At 45.2% G+C, this 21702-nt stretch overlaps 2 protein-coding genes across 3 annotated transcripts in view; one reads left to right on the top strand and one right to left on the bottom strand.

Annotated features, from left to right (window-relative positions):
* The window catches only part of PWP1 (PWP1 homolog, endonuclein), a 43117-nt gene that overhangs the window by 12264 nt on the left and 9151 nt on the right, over positions 1–21702 (bottom strand). For both annotated transcript variants that reach the window (XM_075938363.2, XM_089781597.1), the window contains 6 exons: positions 20543–20639; positions 18486–18596; positions 15282–15412; positions 14229–14302; positions 9909–10005; positions 7197–7258 (listed from right to left, as the gene is read on the bottom strand). In XM_075938363.2, coding sequence (XP_075794478.1) covers positions 7197–7258; positions 9909–10005; positions 14229–14302; positions 15282–15412; positions 18486–18596; positions 20543–20639 — 572 coding nt within the window. The remainder of the gene's footprint in view (positions 1–7196; positions 7259–9908; positions 10006–14228; positions 14303–15281; positions 15413–18485; positions 18597–20542; positions 20640–21702) is intronic.
* LOC149525607 (uncharacterized) lies at positions 399–7095 on the top strand. Its single transcript, XM_089781604.1, has one exon. The coding sequence runs from the start codon at positions 5193–5195 to the stop codon at positions 6621–6623; it is 1431 nt and encodes a 476-aa protein (XP_089637730.1). The 5' UTR covers positions 399–5192; the 3' UTR covers positions 6624–7095.

The following is a 21702-nucleotide window of genomic DNA, read 5'->3' on the forward strand; positions in this document are numbered from 1 at the left end:
AGAATACGATTCTCTACTGAACATATGTGAATCACAATTTTTCAAAGGCTTATAACTTGACAAAATTTAAGTTGTTTTTTCACGAGAACAGAAAAAGCACCTTCCTGAGAAAAAGGCCACCCTCCCCACCCCACTGCCAAATGTTAAGTCCCTGCTCCAAAGTATGGAAGCACTAGAACTTTTCAAAAGAAAAGTAGTCAGAGTTTTATTTATTTTACAGGGACGTATTTTCCCTATCCTCATTTTGAAAGCAGTAGAATCATTTTGGCAGAATGAATGAATAAAATTAGCATGACAATGATACCTGGCATGGAAAACTTCATCACAAACAGTTAATATTTGGCAATTGTATAAACTACTACTACTACCAAAAAAAAAAAAAGACTCATGAGAGGATTGTGAAAGTAGAAAGAATTATACTGTAAGAAAAAGATGAATTGTGCTGTAATAATTGAATAAGTTAAAGGAATTCTGTTTGTCTTTTTAAGAGAAAGAAGAAAAGTATGTTAATGTTGATTGTAGGTATGCAGATCAAGGTGCTAGCCAATTTGGGCCTGAGTTTAACAGGAAAAGAAACATTAAGTGTTAGGAAACAATTCCAGATAATCAGGGAGATATAGCCAGGAGATTGCTGTGTGCTTAATATTGAAATGAAGAGTACTTGAGTAGCCTCACACTAATTATGTGAAGTTTTGCCCCCCTTTTAATCCTGTTAATTTTGGCTTCCTTTTGACTGTATAAAATCAAGGGGTTTGAACCTTGTAGGGTACTCACATTTTCTCCATGCATTTTAGCAAAGCTTTGCTGAAATAAACAGAGCAGTCTGCCAAATCTGTGAGTCCTGTCTGACTTTGACAATTTGGAGGTCCCACTGAGATGGCAACCGTCTTCGCTGAAGCTGTGTGATCCCTGACTGTCTTGCAGGATGACCGTGGCAGCCGGCACCTGGGCATTTAGCCCGAGCGGTCCTCCGCCAGAACGGAAAGGTGCACAGCCACAGCGAAGTCTACGCCATCGAACCTGTTGGTTCCTGCTCTGTTCTGGTAGGGATCCCGGGATCTAACATCAGGACTCTGGTCAGGTAATTATTTTGTCCGGACTGAGGACTGTCTTGTCTCTGTGTCTATCCGTCTTCCCTGTGGTGTGAGTGAGTCTGGGAGCCATCCCTGTCCAGGGACTGGCCGACCAAGGGGCTCCTGTCCCCGCGGTCTGTGAGACTGGAATCTGCACAATCGCAGCCGCACCGCACCTTGGATAAAATCCTTGGAGTGAACGCAAGGGCGATTGAGGCAGTAGCCTGTGGGCTTCTTTTGTGTGTTGCACCGGGCACCGCTCTGACGAACCCGAATTTCCTCCTGGTGTGATTGGTGTATGAAGTCCTCCTGTATGGGTAACCAGACGTCTAAGCAAGGGCAGTTCCCTAAAGGGACCCTGGCTCAGTTTATATATTTTAGAAAGGGTCCGGACTCCTGTAAATTTCTGGAAAAATGATCTAGATTGACTCTGGGGGGATCCCAAAACTCAGTGGCCACTGTTAGGATCTTGGAACAAAGACCAAGTGGATGTCTTAAAAGACAAACTTGGCCTTCCCAAAAACTAAATTGGCTAGAGGAGAGGTAGATTGCTTCATGCAGTGGTGGGACGAGGCAAATCTTAAATGAACTGAATCGAAGCTCGCCTCCCTTAAAAATTCTAATTATAAGAAAAAAAGCTTTATTGGAAACCTCCTCTCCCACCACCAGACCAAGCGCTTCCCTTTACCCCGTCCTCCAAGAAAACTCAGACCGGTCCCACTTGAAGCTATAAACCCTGGACCCACACGGAGCTCCACTCGATTTTAAAAGGTTTTCCAAAGCCCCAGGAAAACCCTACCCAATTTGCAGAGGAATTTTGCTAGTGTGCAATGCCTATGAACCCTCTGAAGCAGACCTCCTGCAACTGTGTAAGCTACTTATAACCCCGTAAACAGCAACAAAGAAAAAAACCCGGGCAACTATCACACAGACTGACTGATGGTTTTTGTTTGTTTGGTTGGTTTTTTTGGATTTTTTGGGGGTACAGCAACCAGGTAAAAATGGACAGGGCGCTGTGGCGCATGCGTTTGTTAATAGCCTCTTATCTGCTATTAGCAGTATGTTAAAGCAAATAAGTGTTGGATGGGAGGCCAAGACCATGGACAAATTGCAAGCAGTGGCAGAGCATTGCCACTGCACTCTAAAAGGAAAGAGAAGCAGTCCTCACAAAAGTTGATAGCTCTGCAAATACAGCATTATTCAGGGCAGGGCAGACAGTACTGGGAATGGGGAGGGTACCAAGAATGGGGATAAGGTCACAGAAGGGGTCGTGGCACCGGGTTTTTGGGATTTAGAGGTTTCAGCTCCGGTCATATCCACCCTGTGGGAACAAGGCATTATTGTCCCCTGTTCCAGCCCCTGTAACACCCCTATCCTCCCAGTTCGAAAAGCTGATGGTAAATCATGGCGGTTTGTTCAAGCTATTAACTGCATTGTTGTACCCACCTTTCCTGTAATCCCTAACCCAGCAACTATTCTGGCTTCTATCCTGCCAGATGCAACTCATTTTACTGTTATTGATCTGTGTTCTACTTTCTTTTCTGTCCCGGTTCACCCTAAGTTCCAGTATCTTTTTGCCTTTTCTTACAAGGAGCAGCAGTATGCTTCCCAAGGGGTACACAGAAAGCCCGTCTTACTTTTCCCAAGCATTAGCCAAAGACCTTGTTAACCTGGTCTTCCCCTCTGGGTCCACATTGGTCCAATGTGTAAATGATCTACTCCTCTATTCCCCTTCATTATCTGCCTCAGAAACTGACTCTTTAGTGCTTCTCACTGCCCCCCCCACCTTAGGGTTACCTGTCTACTGTAAGCCCTTTACCCTTTTCTGCCGCGAGCAATCTGGTTGTGCACTTAGGGTTCTTACTCAGGAGCATGGTGGCAAAAATCGTCCAGTAGCTTATTTCTCTGCCACCTTGGATCCTGTTGCCCAAGGTCTACCCCCCTGTCTGCGTGCTGTGGCTGCCGCGGCACGCCTAATTAAAATGTCTGAGTCCCTTGTCCTCCGCTCTCCTGTTTCTCTCATGGTCCCTCACTCTATAGATACTCTCCTGCTACAATGTAATACAGCTCACCTTTCCTCCGCCCGCCTCACTTTTACTGCTTTCGGCTTCGCATATCACCATAAAGCGCTGTTCTCAACTGAACCCTGCCACTCTCCTTCCTCTGTCTAATGACGGTGAACCCCACGACTGCCTTGCAACTGTCTCTGCTGTCACCGTCCCGCGCCCTGACCTTTCTGATGTCCCTGTCTCTAACTCCGACCTTGTGTTATTCACTGACGGTTCCTGCTTTAGAGATAGCCAAGGTCGTCTCCTCGCAGGATACGCTGTGGTATCACTCTCTGAAACCCTAGAAGCTGTGCCTTTACCTTCTGTGACTTCAGCACAAGTTGCTGAACTAGTTGCCCTAGCTCGCGCTTGCTTTCTGGCTGAAGGACGCTCCACCACCATTTATACTGATTCTCGATATGCTTTTGGGGTTGTACATGACTTTGGCACCCTCTGGCAAGCTCGGGGTTTCCTTACCTCTGCTGGTACCCCTATCAAGAATGGCCCCTACATTGCTGCTCTCCTGTATGCAGTTTTACTCCCATCTGCATTAGCTATTGTTAAGTGCCCTGGTCACTCCACAGCAGATACTGATGTTGCTAAGGGTAATGCTGCCATAGAACCTTCCCCCGGTGCGTTTCTCGGTTCCCTTTCTGTTTCTGTACCACCGCCGTCCCTTTCTGACCTCACCCTGCTCCAAGACTCTGCCCCAGAAGCAGAAAAAGACTCCTGGGTCGCCCAGGGTTGCTCTCTACACCCTGATTCCCTTTGACGCTCGCCTAGTGGTGCCTTTGTGGCCCCCTTTTCGCTCTACCCAGCTCTGGCCGCCCTGCTACACGGCGTTTCGCATGTCGGAAAGGAGGGGATGGTCTCTGCTGTAACTAAGGCAGGATGGTGAGCCCCACATTTCAGCTCTTTTGCAGCTCGCCACTGTGCCACCTGTACCACTTGCCAAAGCTACAATGTTGGCAAACCTGTAAAGGTAGCTCACGGGTTCTGGGGCCTGCCCCAAGCACCGTTCTTGCATTGGCAGCTTGATTTTGTACAAATGCCTAAGTGTCAACGCTATGAATTCATTCTGGTTATGGTATGCTTATTTTCGGGCTGGATTGAAGCCTTTCCTTGTCGCAAAGCTGATTCACTGTCTGTTGCCAAATGTTTGTTAAATCATATTATGCCTGCCAAAGGAATTCCTGCCACTTTGTCCAGTGACAAAGGAATTCCTGCCACTTTGTACACATTTTACTGGACAACTTGTTCAGCACCTGGATCGTGTATTACATGTCACGCACTTGCTGCACTGTCCCTACCACCCACAGAGCGCAGGTGCAGTTGAAAGACGAAATGGCATGCAAAAAAAAAAATAAGCTTGCAAAAATTTGTGACTCTACAGGGTTAAGCTGGCCAGCGGCCTTATCATTGGCCCTTATGGAAATTCGATCCACCCCATCCCAAAGACATAAATTAAGTCCTTTTGAAATTGTTATGGGGCGCCCTATGCGAACAATGACTACCATTACTCCAGTCTCAGACTTGAACTTGACTCACAGTATACTCCTACAGTACTGCAAGGGACTAATGCAAGCTGTAAGTCACTTCCATTCACAGGTTTGAGCCGCCTGGCCAACCGAACCCACCTCTGACGCCTGCCACACCCTCGAGACAGGTGATTGGGTCTACATACGACACCACCAATGAAAACACGCCTTGGAACCCCGGTGGAAGGGCCCACATCAGGTGCTGCTCACTACCCAGACGGCTGTTAAGCTATCCGGCATAGCAGCATGGATACATGCTTCTCAGTGTAAGAAGGCACCACCCCCAGCAGACCAGTCATCGCCTCAGGACCACGCAGAGTCAATTTTGACTCCAGAAGAAGACGTAGAGGAACAGCCTGCAATACCTTACAACCTACGTTCACGTAAGGGTTGCCTGAAGCAGACGACAACCAAAAGCAAGGCCCAAGAAGAAGCAGCAGTGAGCCTAGCGCCTGCTGCCTGGTGGACATAAAACCGTGACTGCGGTTCCCTCAGCTGAGGTTGTCAGAACCAAAAAGGGTCTTGCCTCCAGCATGTGCCTCTGGTGGGGCCTGTTCCTCGGCTACTGGTGTCTTAAGGTCTGGGGAATCCACAATGACAATGACAATTCTTTTATCCACCAGCAAGTATGGATCGCTCAGACCCTTAATATCTCTAATTGCTGGGTCTGCAGCCACATCCCAGCCCACTCACAAGCTGGTGTTCCTGTCTTGGCAATCCCACTTAATTCCCCAGGCCTCACCGGAGGACCTCATCCATTTAACAAGACATGGAACAGTAATGACACTTGGGAAGCAGTAGGAATAAATGTATCTAAATGGATAAGCGTGGTGGAGGGAAAAGGTCACTGGTGTTGGGTGTGTAATGGGACAGGGCTGAATCTGGGGAGGAGCAGTTGTCTTCAGCATATTGTAACCAATGGTGTATGGGATTATTCAAACAAGATTGAAAAATGGAGGACCGGGTATGGGGATATGAATTTTTTCTCAACCTGGGATCAAACAGGGAAATCACTCTCTTGCTCCCGCTACAGCCACCCTAGTGAGAACAGTACAATCTTTCAATGCCATGCAAATAACACCACTCCCCGTAAGGAGAATCACCGTGTGCCCTTCGGGGGATATTACTCCTCCTTTGTAGACACCTATATGGCAAAGGGGTGCAACCGACCCTTCCCGGCTTTGATAGGGCATCATTGGGTCTGTGGGACAAAGGCCTATACCACATTACCAGTTAACTGGTCAGGTATCTGTTATCCCGCCCAACTCTTCCCACAATTCCGAGTGTTAGAGTCCTTCCCACGAGAACGCCTCCGTAATTTTAGGCGAAAAAGAAGGGACTTGTCGGATGCCCAATGGTATGTGAATCACATAAGCCCTTTAACTTGGGAAGAGGCTATTGGTGGTTCCTTTATCCCATTTGGGGGAGTAATACATCATGCAAAAAGGCTTCTGAGGTTACAAGCAGTAGTTGAAATCATGGCAAATGAAACTGGAGAAAGTTTAAGGGCCCTGGCCAAAGAAACGGGAGCGATCAGACAAGTGGTCCTCCAAAACCGTCAGGCATTGGATATAGTGCTGGCAGCAAAAGGAGGGACCTGTGCTCTCATTGGCAATGAATGTTGTGTATATATACCAGACAACACCAATGATGTAATAGATCGCGCTAACTACTTAGAGAAGATTGCATATCTTCCTCACGAAGAGCCAAGTTCCCTGTGGAAATGGCTGAGTAACTTGTTCAATTTCACTGGCATAGGAAACTGGTTGTTTCAGGGAGCCCTGACTATCCTATTTGGGATCTTAATGATTTTTGTATGTTTTCAGTTAATCTCCTGTTGTATCCAAAACTGTGCAAAACATATCACACAGCTAGCTACCCCTCACCAGAGTGCTAATCTGATGATTTTAAATATCACTGATGAACAGAGAGACAAAGAACGGTTAATGCAAGAAACCCAGTAATTGTTGGTCATAGGCGAAGCTTGACCAAAAGGAGGGATTGTGAAAGTAGAAAGAATTATACTGTAAGAAAAAGATGAATTGTGCTGTAATAATTGAATAAGTTAAAGGAATTCTGTTTGTCTTTTTAAGAGAAAGAAGAAAAGTATGTTAATGTTGATTGTAGGTATGCAGATCAAGGTGCTAGCCAATTTGGGCCTGAGTTTAACAGGAAAAGAAACATTAAGTGTTAGGAAACAATTCCAGATAATCAGGGAGATATAGCCAGGAGATTGCTGTGTGCTTAATATTGAAATGAAGAGTACTTGAGTAGCCTCACACTAATTATGTGAAGTTTTGCCCCCCTTTTAATCCTGTTAATTTTGGCTTCCTTTTGACTGTATAAAATCAAGGGGTTTGAACCTTGTAGGGTACTCACATTTTCTCCATGCATTTTAGCAAAGCTTTGCTGAAATAAACAGAGCAGTCTGCCAAATCTGTGAGTCCTGTCTGACTTTGACAGGATCTATCCAGCAACCAAAATAACAGGCTAGATCCACTTACAATAGGGCAAAAAGCAATATTTCCCCTACTTACTTATCATAAGATCCAGAAACAAGGGTCTGTGTTTCAAATGGATGAAATTGCAGTGTCTGGACCTAATAAGAACATAGAAAAGTTTTAAACACACACACACACACAGGGATTTAAAATACATACAGGACATCTGCTTCAGTCTGTGTCATACAGGATAAAGTACAGCACAATTCCATGTAACTCCCACTATACTTGCTGGTAATTCAGGACCTTTACATAAAGCAGAGCATGCATCAAGCAATACAGAGATGGAATTAGAAATACACAATCTCTCTTTTGCCAAAAATCTTCAAAAAATAAGGTGTAAAGGGTAAAAAGTCTGCTTACACTTGAACAATTGTATAACTATGCATGCATTAGCAAAAACAGTACAAGACGTTTGTCAAGAACAGTAAACTGTGTTAACAAGGTAACTGAGATTAAGAATTTTCATTTTGATTACCAATAGGGACGCCAACGTGTAGATGATTACATGGTTGACCAATAAGACCCCACCCACCATGCTGCTGCCCCTATCCAGCTTCCCTCACAGACTGGCTCCACTTGTCACCTGGCAGTGGTGCCTCTGATACAGAGGCAGCAGCGTAGGTTGGCAGGGGGCTCTTTGGAAGTGGAGCCAGGAGTGCACTGGCTGCCAGCCCCATCCCTCACGGACTATTGAATTGTTGTGTAATTGCTAAAATTTAATGGGGTTACACAACTATTCAATTACAAGCTAATAGCCCTATTACAAAGGGTATGTCTACACTACAGCATTATTTCAAAATAACGCATCTACACAACAAAATGCATGTCCACACTGAGCGGACCCACTGAATTGCATTTAAGGCTGGCCGGAACCAGTTCTAGCAGGGCACCAGATCAGGACTTTCTGTGTGGGGCTGCTGCCTGAGGCTGAGGCCTGTGCTTAAAGGGACCGCCCCCCCGGACAGCCAGTTCTCAGGTTTCTCTGATTGCTTGCCTACCTCAATGAGGGACAGCAAAGCATTTTGTCTCTGCTTGTTCTGGTTGCCCACACTTGGGACACCACAGCACTCTGCAACATGGAGCCAGAGCTGCCCCTGGGCACTATGGTGCTTCTCATGGATGCATTGCTGTGAGCCTGGCTGCACTTTCTGCAGGCTGCCATCCGGGAGGTCCATCGGGGGACTGTCAGTGTCCAGGAGGTCCTGCAGGAGAGCTTCCACACTGAGGAGCCCTAAGAGCCTCTCTGGTCTGCCCCACTGGGGGCTTGTGCCTCATTCCTCCCTCACGTCCTTCCTCTTACCCCTCCCTAACCTCCCTTCCTAATGTCAAATAAAATACATGTATTTTCACGAATACAAACTCTATTTAACAAAACGGGGGGGGGGGGGGGGAGAAACGAAACTCTAGTGAGACTGGGGAAAGGAGGCGGGAGAGGGGAGAAGAGAGGGTGGGAGAGAGGAAGGGGAAACCTGGGAGGAGGGAGCTAGAAGGGGGAAGCAAGGGGAAGAAGGGAGAGGGGAAGCGCAGGGTCTCGCCAGACCAACCTGATTTTCATGCAAACCTGCTCCTGGGTTCGCATGTGGCCTTTGGTGGCCAGGCTGGCAGCTATTCTGCCATAGACAGCCACGTTCCTCCATCTAGTGCAGAGATTATGGATGTTGGGGGCATCCCCCCCCCAAACCTGAATAAGGTCCATGATCTCCACCCTGGACCAGGAAGGTACCCGCCTTCTCCGGGCCCTGGCAGGCTCCTGGGATCTGGTAGACTGCTCCTGAGGAGCGGTGGAGGGCTGGCTCATGTTTTGGGGCCACTGGGTCGGGGCAGTGACTGCTGGCTCTGGGCTGGCAGGCTTGGAGCTGGCACAGGCACTATGGCCAGAGTCAACCCCTTTAAGGGCTCCGGGGAGGAGGGGAGGGAGAGGAATGTTCTTGGTTGAGGCTAGAGGCCCCCTATTTCGATACAAGTAACTACACAGCACTTATTTTGAAATAGCCATTTCGAATTAATTTTGAAATAATTACAAAATAGCGGTTTGGCTGTGTAGACACTAGTAAAGTTATTTCGAAATAACTCTGCTGTGTAGCCATACCAAAAAAGAAGTATTTCTTAAGTATCTTTCATCAGAATTTCTAGGTGTCATATTACAATGTACCTGTGCTAGAAATATTGTTATAATTACACATTGTCCTATAAAGAGACTACTGACAATTTGACCCATTTCTTGAAAAATCTATTCTTCTGTCACTTATGGCAACATCTGGCTTCTCCTTGTCATAAACCACTTATGGATTTACATTTACATGAGGTTATCTAATATTCTCTTAAACTTCCCAAAGTGAGCTTATTTGACAGAAACCAAATACTGAAATGTAATTCCCAAAAAACGATTCACTCAAAAAATTATGAACATTTGCATATTGGTTATAACCAATGTAAAATTAAATTAAATTAAATTAAATTAAATTAAAAGGAGATTGCCTATCTCCTAGAACTGGAAGGGACCTTGAAAGGTCATTGAGTCCAGTCCCCTGTCTTCACAGCAGGACAAAGTACCATCCCTGACAAATTTTTGCCCCAAATCCCCTCCACAAGGATTGAACTCACAACCCTGGGTTTAGCAGGCCAATGCTCAAACCACTGAGCTATCCCTCCCCATTAGAGCTTGTCACTAAATTTTCAATGTAATAAGTTGCAGCAGGGTTCCCCCCATATTTTATAACAAAAGAAACAACAATATCCACATACTTTGTCCGTATGTAAAGTAAGGTTCGCTGCTGGCTTGCCCACAGACATATCCCATAGAATTACAGAGTTGTCAGCTGAAGCACTTGCTAACACATTTCTGAAAATATACACAAGCAAAAGCTTTAGACATTTACATTCAAGTGAATAATGGCTCTATGTCATAAATACACAGCTTGATTCTGATCTCAGTGAAGCTCAAGTCTGTAGCTTATAACCTTCAAAAATAACATTTGGTACTTAATGGTAATAAATTACATATTTCAGAACAGAAAACCCAATAATTGTATTGAAGGGATGTAGCATTGGTATACTGCTCATGCAGTCGTGTGTTTTCCCCCCACCATACCTAAAAAAATTCTCCAGCCAATGATATGATACCAGTGATAAAACCGTCAGAAACTTTGAGGACTTACTCCTTTCTGTACATTTTAAGATAAGATAAGAGCTACATAGTACAGATTTGAATATTGTATCAACATAGCCAAGAAACAAAAAAAACCTATTTTTGGCAAGCATTTTTCTCATCAGCCTCTCTGCTAACTAAACAGTTAAACAGCACAATCCTGCAACCCTCCTCACTATCTTACTCAGACAAGTCTTCCTACTGAAATCAAAACTGCATAGGCTCTTACATCATATTTTAAAATTTATGGTGATAAGGGCTCTAAATACAAAGATAAGAACTTTATTAAATATACAACAAAATCACCATTGTCTAAATGTTTTAGCTCTTATTATTCAACAGACTAAAGCTCCCCCACTTTTTCATACTAGAAGGAAGTTCTTGACTGAAAGACACCTGACATTTCTCCACAACACTGTTCCACCAAAGCAATACCACAGAGTGGAAATTTACAGAAGGCACAGTGTGGATTACAAGGACATTTTACAAATAATGCCAGTAAGGCCCTTCAGCCAGAAAGTGATTTGTAGGCAGCTGTCATAACTTGTCTTGCTTTTCAAAATGCAATTAAAATGCTGCACTGAGACTGCTCTTTGAGTTCTTGACTTGCACCCAACCTTTGCATTTCAGGATTAGTTTTTCTGCAACATCCACTGGTGTCAGCAAGGTTATTACTCAGTACACTATAGAACAAGGAATGTCAGGCACTAATTCAACCATATAGAGGGGCTTAATATTTACAAGGTCACTCAAATTACTTCTATGAAAATCAGCTGCTTTTAGTCAACATGAAATTGACTTTCTAGTTACATCAGGAGTGGGCAATAATTTTTGAAAGGAGGGGGCTGCTTCACAAATTTTGGAAGTGGTTGCAGGCCACCCCAGAAGGGGCGGGGTTGGGAGCCACTCTACTGGGAGCTTTGTTTGGCCTGGGGACCCTGCCCCCTGAGTTCTGGACAATGGAAGAGACCTGGTACAGATGGGAGGGTGCTGGTGGCTAGCCTCCTCCCTGAATTGTCTGGGGCGGAGGCTTAGAATTCACATAAGCAGTGCTCATAGTTCCGAGCTGCCTAACCTGTTGCCTGGCATCCGCCCAAGAGGCACAAACCCTTTAAATAGCATGGGGCCAGGAGCTGCGAGCCCTTTCAATTGCTTCTATTGAAAGGTCAATGCATTAGGGGGCAGGGCTGGGAATTGCCGCAGGGGCCACTTCCAGCCTGCTGAAAGGCTCTTGCCCAGCTCTCAGGTAGATGCTGCTGGTGTTAGCAAGGATAAAGGCTGAACAGCTGCACACCAACGGAGTACCACTTATGGAGTCATTACTATATGATTTCTTACATTCACTGTAATCATTTGACTCATTCTTTTTGCAATAGGCAACATAGGGCCAATTAAAATCTAATTTTTTTGTATGTTCAATGAATATCTATGGGAGAATTTTTTCATCTGTAATATCTGGATAAAACCAGCAGTTTTCCAAGGAGACTGCTGCTGAAAATGGGTATGCTGAACTGACAAGAAGATCCTCAGAGACAGTTAATGGGAGTAGGAAAAGATCATACTATATCTAATTGAAAAAGCCATTTACAGGGCCCATAATAAGAACCCCGTATTAACTCTGTTATTGGAAAAACAATCAAGGTGGTAGAAAGAAGATTCATTGAAACGTGAGTGCCTCCGGGTGCTCCACACTTCAGGTATGCAGCCCCAACTGATTTTCCTGTGGGTCAGTGGCCCCCAATCCAAAAAATTTTCTACACCCTTGCCCTAGATGGAGGAGGGAGCTTCAGAAGAGAGTCCCAACCTGCAGAAACTACTGCAGAACCAAATGCTGCATTGAAACTGTGTGAATCAGGGCATGATGTTCTAAAAAAAACACCACACTTACTGAAGTCCATGTAGCAGCCCTACATATTTCAGATACTGGTACATTCTTCAGTAATGCCACCGATGTTGCCTGTGATCTGGATGAATATGCTATCACCCTGGATGAGAATACATCCAGATAGCCATTTTAACAGTCTGAATAAAATTCAGAACCCTGTGGATCTATTTGCAAAAGAAATTAAGAGCTTAGGAGACTTCCTATATTGCTGGGTCCTATCTAAGTAGAAAGCTAATGCCCTTCTAACATCCAGTATATGTAAACAGGATTTCTATAGAGAACCATGTGATTTCAGCAAAAACACGGGTAGATGAATGAATTGATTATGGCAGAGCTTTGACAAAAATCTCAGGTTAGAATTTAGGGCATGGATGTAAAGAGACCTTGTCCTTACACAACACCATAAGGGGTGGGAGAGGAGGAGTGGTGATCTGCCAACAGGGTTCCAAAATCCTCGACATTAAAGGTTGACACGATTGCTACTAAAAAAAAAAAAAATCCATCTTCATAGTTAAATGCAACAAAAAGGTTGCCACTGACTTGAATGGAGGTCTCGTAAGCTGACTTGAGTGTCAGGCTCAGGTTCCAGGTTGGGACAGTGTTTCTATTGGGCATATATAGAGAGTTTCTAAACCTTTACAAACCTAGACAATATTGAGGATAAATCTGGCTCTGTGCTGTCTGACCTTGTTCATCACCCTTAATGCCAGTGGTGCTGGACAAAACAAGATTTTGAGCAGGGGAAAAGGGGACATTTTCTATTCCTGCGAGTAGTGAAGAAATCCACCCACCAGCTTTGAAAATGCTGTGGAAAATTCTGGTGTTTAGCTCCCATACGTAATCTTGCGAGAAGCATCTAAGGACACTGGGTGCAGTGTTCTGAATACCAGTGAGGTAGACTGATGAAATCTGCATCTGATGAGCTATGCAAATATCCCATAGTTTCACACCTTCAATGCAGAGAGGATCTCACTCCTCCCTACCTACAGAAAAGACTGGATTGATTTGCCCAGATAAGTAGTAAGAAATGAAGGCAAGTGTTCCTGACAGTGCTGAACGCCAACATATTGATGAAGACTGGTTCTTGAGTTGTCCACGTTCCTTAAGTTGAGGGTATTGAGGTGTGCTCCTCCTACCCTACCATATTGTTGCTTTAAAAAAAACAAAAAACAAAAAAACAAAAATCAGAGACTAATGGGAAAAAAAAAGAAAAAAAAAAAAAAAGAGCTTTTGTAGGCAAATCCCACTTCTGCAGATGTTGTTAAAAATCACTGATGGGGCTGGGTGACAGAAAGGTACACCCACACAGATGTTGAGTTGATTCTTCCACCAGTCTAAAGAGTTCCTCACGGATAGCCTGTCTGTCCAAGGTATATCGGACTGGAGAACAGTTTGTTCTGAGCCACCTTGAAAGCAGCAGAAATGTAACCTTATGTGATCGGTCACAAAGATGCAAGCTGACGTGTCCCAGAAGCTGAAGACAGTTCCTTATGATTCAAGAGCTTCCCCAAATTGCCCATACCAAATCTGACATGGTGACGAATCTAAAGGAAGTTGGGATCTGGTTGCCAACAAGTCCAAATACATTCCTATAAACTGCATAGTTTTTACTGGGGTTATCCGGCCTAGTGTAATCCCAGGGAGATGAAGAAAATTTTATATTTGTGCTATCGCTGCTTCGTCACCTCTCTGCACTTTCTGATTTTGTCAGTGAAAAGAGCACTTCCCAGCACATCATGCAATCCTGTCCTTTGGAATTTGGTACCAGAGTTGCCAGGACAGCATGACCACAGAAATGGCTAAAAGTCACTTTTGTTTTAAGTACAAATTTTAAAAATACAAATCACTGGGAGATGGTCTCGATTTTCACTTGTGCGGAGTCCAAGTACCTTTCAGCTGAATTAAACTGAGCATTAATTACATTAAGTTGATCTTTAAGCAATGAAGTAATAGATCTGTATAAATATTTCATACAAAAATTATGTATATTATTTACAGTTAACTGTATCTAATCATTCAAGTTTTCTTTTACCTGTTTTGCTTATTCCATGACAGGTCAAGAACTGCATCAGTATGTCCATCCTGATTCCCTTGTGGTGTTGAACTCTAGATACAGATACATTTTAAAGAGATTTTAAAATATTGTATCTTCCAGGGAAAAAAATCCCATGCCTTTATTATTTTTTAACATACCCTCATATAGGCAAATGAGAAACAGCATGATAATTCAATATTTCCACCAGCTGAAACCCTTTCCATACAGTGTAGGATATAGAAGCACCTCCTCTTAGCTTGCTTCTTTCTCTCTCTCTTTCCTTATCTATCCAGCACACAGCAGAAGCTATACTCCCTTTTGCCAGCTCACAAAGATTCAAATATTCATCAGCTAGTATGGAGCTTCTTTGGGTGTCTCTTCCCTCCCGCCCCCAATTCTCCTTGCTCACCACCCCTGTTGTGGTTCCTACTCTCTGCCATATAGTCTCCTCCTCAATCACCACAGGTTCACTACCTACTAATGTCCAATTTTTTTGAAGTTAAGAAAGTAAAGCGATGATAAGCTACAATGAACATTGCTTTGGGAAGATGGGAATCCTCCAGAATCCCTCTTCCTATTTTTTCCTCTCCAACCCAGTTACCTGTAAGTGAGAAAGTTCCATTAGCTTCTTTAATTAATGAAATGCTACTGCAAATATTATTCATATACATATCCAAACTTTTCAGCAGCAAGATGCACAGAATAATTACCCTTCTCCCGTGAGCTTTTTACAATCTAAAGGTCTGAGAGAGAGTTAAAAATTAAATCCTCTTTTCAATTACACAAAGGAGTGGGCCCTTGAGGTGGATAATGGATAGATTATGAGACAGAGCCATACCGATAGTTTCTGAGAGATGCTCAAATAATATCTTGCAGATGTAGTGTCTCTGTCAGAGGTAACTAAACCAGACCTTATACTTTTTAATTAAAAATGAATAAAAATATCGGTGTGCATTACTTGGCTCAAAACTGTACAAACTTAAGACAAAGACATGGTCCTGGACTGTAGATTTTGCAATTGAAGCAGATCAGTAAATGTGCAATATTTACCTTCTTTCCCTTTTTCTTCTTTTTCTTTTCTTTTTTACTTCCAAGAGAAAAGACTGGCTCTAGAGAATCCACTATATCAAGGTCCCAGACTTCAATAACAGGGGTCATGTTACCCACTGCAACATAATTTCCTGTAGAAGCAAAACCAAATGCCAGCTACTGTGTCTATGTAGATTAACATACACAAAGTGCAGGATGATACAACCAGATTATTTCATTACTTATTTTGAATGAATGCCTGTGAGCTCAGAGCCTTTCAATGACAAGTTGTACGTGGTTGGTGTCCAGTTAAAGTTACATAAGTAGAAACTGCCTGCAAAAACCTCCATCTTAGAGTTTATGGCGAGATGGAACAACTAGTTCACCTTGTCTGACCTCCTGTATACCCCATTCCACCGCGACCACCCAGCACCCACACAAAAAACCCAAATGACACCAAAGTATTATTTCCCATGGAGATTAGACTGTTATGTGTCACAGGCACAGAATAGGAAGGCCCAATTTGCACCAGTGCACAATCATTTCCCTGTCACTGCAGGGACGTTAAGTGAGATATACACAGATAATCCTGGCAAGTGATCTGCATCCATGCACAGCAAAGGAAGGTGAACATCTCCCAACATGACTGCCAACCTGATCTAAAGGAAAATTCCTTTCTGAGCACATGTGGTGATCAGCTAGACCCTGAGCTTGTCAGCAAGAACTAGCCAGCCAAACATGAGAAAGAGACTACTCAGTGCCACCTCAAAGACCACAAAATATTCCTTCTCTGATACTTCAGAAAAAGATTTAAAAAGAGTTCCAGAATATAATGTTGCGGAGGAAAGGGAAGAGCGGGGAGGGAAGAGTTGAAGGGGGGGGGGGGGCAGGAGAAAAATCTCTTCACAATCCTGCCATGAACAGTGGCTGGCTGAAACCCTGAAGTATGAGCTTTAGGAGCATAAGACATAAATCAGAAGTGAGCCCTAGAGTTGATGAGCCCTGATCCATACCATCACAAGCAATCCTGTTATATAATTGCACTCACAGCCAACTTTTACATATATATCTTCCCTTTAGTACAATTACAGGCAGTCCCCGGGTTACGTACAAGATAGGGACTGTAGGTTTGTTCTTAAGATGAATCTGTATGTAAGTCGGAACTGGCGTCCAGATTCAGCCGCTGCTGAAACTGATCAGTTTCAACAGCGGCTGAATCTGGATGCCAGTTCTGACTTACATACAGATTCAACTTAAGAACCACAGGCATCCCCAAGTCAGCTGCTGCTGAAACTGATCAGCGGCTGATTCCAGGAAGCCCGGGGTAAGGGCTTCCTGTAGTCAGCCACTGGTCAGTTTCAGCAGCGGCTGACCTGGGGATGCCTGGGGCAGAGCAGCTGGGGTGCTGCTGGGTTGGTCCAGTAGCGCCGCCGCTTCTCGGCGCTACTGGACCAACCCAGCAGCACCCAAGCTGCTCTGCCCCAGGCGTTCTGATTCAGCCGCTGCTGAAACTGACCAGCAGTGGCTGAATCAGGACGCCTGGGGCAGAGCAGCTGGGGTGCTGCCGGGTAGGTCCAGTAGCGCCCAGAGCGGCGCTACAGGACCAACCAGCAGCGCCCCAGCTGCTGTACCACAGGCGTCTGGAGCAAAGCCGCGGAGCACGGGGGCAGCGGGACAGCCCAGACGTGCCGTGGCTGTCCTGCTGCCCTCGGGCTCCGCGGCTTTGCTCTGCTTTGCTCTCCGTCCCCCTGGTCTGCAGGCCAGAAGGACGGGGAGCAAAGCGGCGGAACACGCGGGCAGCAGACAGCCCAGATGCGCGTCTGGGCTGTCAGCTGCCCGCGTGTTCAGCCGCTTTGCTCCCCGTCCTTCTGGTCTGCAGACCAGGGGGACGGGGAGCAAAGCAGAGCAAAGCGACGGAACACGCAGGCAGCGGACAGCCCAGACGCTCTGGGCTGTCCGCTGCCCGCGTGCTCCGCCGCTTTGCTTTCTCTCCCTGGTCTGCTGGAGACCAGGGAGAGGGCCCTGTTCGTAACTGCGGATCCGACATAAGTCGGATCCGCGTAACTCGGGGACTGCCTGTAAAGATAAAAATGAAAAGACAAGTATGTAGAGCCCACTAAATTTTAAAATATATATATTTCAGAGTGTTGTTTTAAACGACATTTGACTCTGTTGGCCATGACTTCTCTAAACAAAACCCAACACATTTGCAAACAAGTCTAAAGAAAACTTTTCCTTTTATCTGCCTGTTTGCTGTTGGTATTAGACTAGTGTCTTAGTTTAGTTATTCGGTATGATGGCAGTACTATAAGAACTCTGCAGATACATACGTAAATCTCTACAGCTCTAGAACAAATTGTTCACTGTGATGGGGTGTACCTGACCTTTTGCGGCCCCCGTTGGAGGCCCGGAGGTCCTACTACACTCTGCTCCAGGAAGTAACAATGAAGACCAGCCCTCCAGGCCTGCCTAGAAAAGCCAAAAAGCAACCAATCAGAGCCCAGCAGGCTCAGATAAAAGGAGATGCAGGGGCCTAGGAAGTCACTTTGTGGCTGGGACCAGAAAGCTGAGGAATGGGTACTTTTCTCTGGAGAAAGAAGCTAAATGGGACCCAAGAGGGGAAAAAAGACCTGAGAACTTTAACTCTAATGGGCAAAAGTCAAGGGATCAGACAGGAAGAGCCCTAGGGAATGCAGCAAAAACTAAGTGAAGGAAGCAGTATGTGGCTGCTGTATATTGGATTCCTGGGGTGGAACCCAGATTCCCCCAATAGCCAAGTGGCCAAAGCACAAAAGGGAGACAAGACTTCTTCAAAAGCTTGAAAAAAGGGCTAAATTGAAAGGTTTCAGTAGCAAGGCTGAGGACCTGGTGAGGGTAGATAGTTTAGAGAACTAATTTGCAACCCCAAATTTTTCAACACTGCAACTGGGCTGAAGAGCTTAGTCACTGAAGATATGTCCTGCAAGGTCAGCAACCTATGGGGGTACCATGAGCGGGATACAGATTGCAGAACTACATCCTGCCATCAGGTGACACTCAAGAGATGAATGTCTTGTTACATGCACCATCGAGTTTAACTTTTCCTCCTCTGTCTTGGCTTTGCTTTTGTGTTAATAATGATTTCCTGCAGCCGTATTAAGTCATAGCATTAAGTTATTTATACAGTTCATATTTAAAAACTGCTATTGCTAGATAGGATTTCTTTTGAAACCTAAAGATATTTACCTGGAGATTCATCAGGATTAGGATCAAAGTTAAGCCACTCCACACTTAGCGGATATGCAGGTAAGAGGATATCATGGTGTACATAAAATGAATCCTCTTCATGATTATAAACTGAAAGAGAATTTGAAAAACATTATGTCAGTGGTGAGAAAAATAAGCCACTCTATATTAGGGATGTTAAATTTAAATGAATTGGCTAATCAAACAGTCAATGCAATTTGCATCGACTATTCGATTAGTCGATAAAGGTGCCTCCGACTTCAAAGTGTAGCAACAGCCCCAGGGCGAAAGGCAAAAGCGCTGTGGGGAGCACGGGTCCAGCAGGGGAGTCGCCAGCTGACCCCATGCTCTATGCAGCGCTGCCGCTTTGAAGCATCTCCTTTTCACTGAGCCTTGCTGCCTCTGATAAAGGTAGCAAGGGGGAGAAGCAACTAGTCGACTATTGCTTATTGGATAGTCGACCAGTCATTCACATCCCTACTCTATATAGTACATTCCCACACAGTTTGCTGGAGCAAGTACAGGTTGGACCTCCCTGATACAGCACCCCTGGGACCTGACTGGTCCCAGATGAGGGATTTTTCCAGACCACAGGAGGTCATTTCTGGACCCCTGCCACCAACTCTGCTGGCCCCCAGTTGCCACCCTTCAACCGGGACTCTCTGGTCTTGGAACATCCGTTGTCCTACTGGACCATGGATGTTGCCGGACCAGAGTCCTGGTTTAAAGATGTTCAACCATTGTTAATTTTCTCAACGTAGAGATAATGCCCAGAAGCTATATTGGTGATGCTGTCAGTCTCTAGCACAGAGTCAAAGCCTCCCAGCGTAATGTTAGGCACCACAAAATATTTTCTTTAGGTAACAAATTTGGACAGAAGAATGATGCATCAACATCAAATACAGACTGATTCAGTTTATGCCTTGCACACCATCATCATCTTTTTGAAACTGTTGTTTTAAAACATCTAGTACATAGAAGACCCTTAAAACTCACATCTACTATATACTTTAGAGAGAGTTTGTGTCCCCATCCGCCTGTGAGTCCATTTGTTCAAGAACTCCTCCTAAACGGTACGAGGTAGGACCACCAAATTTGGCAAGCAGTTTCCTCTTATAAACTAAAGCAAGGTCAGGATTTGGTTGTGCCAGGTTAATGGGATGTGCATGGAACGGGACTGTTTTGTATCAAACAGAAAGGAAGGGGTGTGATAGCAGGGACAGTTATACTCATGCATGACCAAAGTGGGACTAGCCACCAGCCAGCACCAGCAAGTGGCCTGACCCCCTCCCCCCCCCCCCGCTCCCAGGGAAGGTCAGCAGATGGCCTATGTGCCAAGACCCCAGGGAGCGTGCCCCACCCACCGCGCCCAGGGAACACTGGTGGTTGGCCTCCATGCCTCCCTGCTGTACCTGGGGAATGCTAGTGGGGATGTGTGCTTCCCCTTTGACTCAGCCCCGGGGAGCAGCCAGTGGGCATGGTGCAAGACTCCCCACCCAGGGAGAAGCCCTGGCCCAGCTCGAGGGAGAATCCAGCAGAACCAGCACAGCCCCCTCCCACTCCATGCTGGCCCTAGGAAGAAGCCGGTGACCACCCAAATTCTAAGGTTCCATCCCCTCCCCTGACTCCTGCACCCCTCCCACTCCCTACTCACCTTGCCATATCCCCCAGGCTCCTGCCCTGAGGTCCCCACATCTGCAAGACCCTACCTTGACTCCTGCACCCCCCACACGGCCAGCACCCTACCCTGAAGGACCTGAGCAATGCTAGTTGTCTTCTAGTCTAGTGTATTTATAAAATAAGAATGAAAGAGTATTACTGATTAACTGATGTTTCATTGTACAGGCACCCTGTATATTAACACAGGGTTAACAATTGTTGAACAGTTATTTTACAGAGGTAATGACTCAAAAAATGTAGTTGTGCCAGATGCCCCCTTCCATTCAAAACCCAGGATAAATGGAAAACAACAGAGGGAGCAGTCCTGTAAAGCCACAGGGAGCAGACTAAAAAGTATTTTCCAGCCCTGCTTTTCTGAACAAATACAGTTTACTTACGGTGAACTTCTAGACTGCAGTGGTCCTTATCAACCCGTCCACAAACAATTAGATTGTCTGTAGGCTTGATCAAAAAGTCTTCCTGTTCATATTGCTCCTATAGGCGAAGGAGAGAGGAAACATAACAAGTTTAAAAAAACAAATTATCTGAAGCAGAGAATATTAACCTTTACCACTAATTGAAAAAGGTCACAGAAGGGTGACCTTTCAGCAGTTATATGTTTACACAAATACAGGAGGCCCCCGACTTATGACCGCCTGAGTTCCGACTCCCCGCAGTTACAACCATTTTTGTAAGTGCGTAAAGGGTTGAAACTCCCTGATTTACGTCCTCGGCCCACATTTGCAATGACACATGGAACCTATCATAAATGAGGGAACCAATTGCGTCACAAATTGGGGGCCTCCTGTAAATGCATTTTAACATTCCTCCTAGGTACCTCCCTCTACATCATGGAATGCATGATCCTGGTGAAGAGGAGAAAGAAGAGTACTAGGGAAGAAATCCAGGACTTAGCAAGCAGCTATAACTTTTGAGAACTTTTTCTCACTGAGATCCAGTCTTGTGAGTAAACATTGCCAGCATCCCTTGAGTCTATCTCAAGCACAGTCAATTGTCATTCTGAACCTGCTGAGCTAGTAGCTGAATCTTTCCTTGGTGCCGTGGCAATAGCCAGTGTATGGCTTCATTAGCCAGGGAAGCAAGGAGTAGGTCAGGTGCCTCAGGATCTCTATCACCAATGAAAGCCCACCTGTTGGAATTCCTGCTTGCAGCTTTCTGAACAATCCTGTGTTCTTAAAGATACAAGTATCATGCATCTCCCTGATTAGCCCACATTAACACTTGTGAAGCATCCTATGGCCCTACTGCTGTTAGATATACAGTAATGGAGTTCTCTATCTACTATGTCCTGCATATTGTCAAGAATCACAGTCCCGAGTAACAGCAGATTAATGGCCCTACACGCTTGTACACGATAATAGCCCCTACTACAGATTTTCCAACTGCAAAACGATTTCCCACTGTCTGGCAGCAATCTGACCCTGCAAGCATCAAGAGTGCAATCATCACTTGCTTCTCAACTATCTGTGCAGCTCATTTTGGTGCCCATGTGCTGGAAGGATGGGTTGAGTCTGTCACACAGATCCAGGAACGCTGC

The sequence above is a fragment of the Pelodiscus sinensis genome, chromosome 1 (assembly GCF_052426305.1).
Source record: "Pelodiscus sinensis isolate ZL-2025 chromosome 1, ASM5242630v1, whole genome shotgun sequence".
Lineage (NCBI taxonomy): Eukaryota > Metazoa > Chordata > Testudines > Trionychidae > Pelodiscus > Pelodiscus sinensis.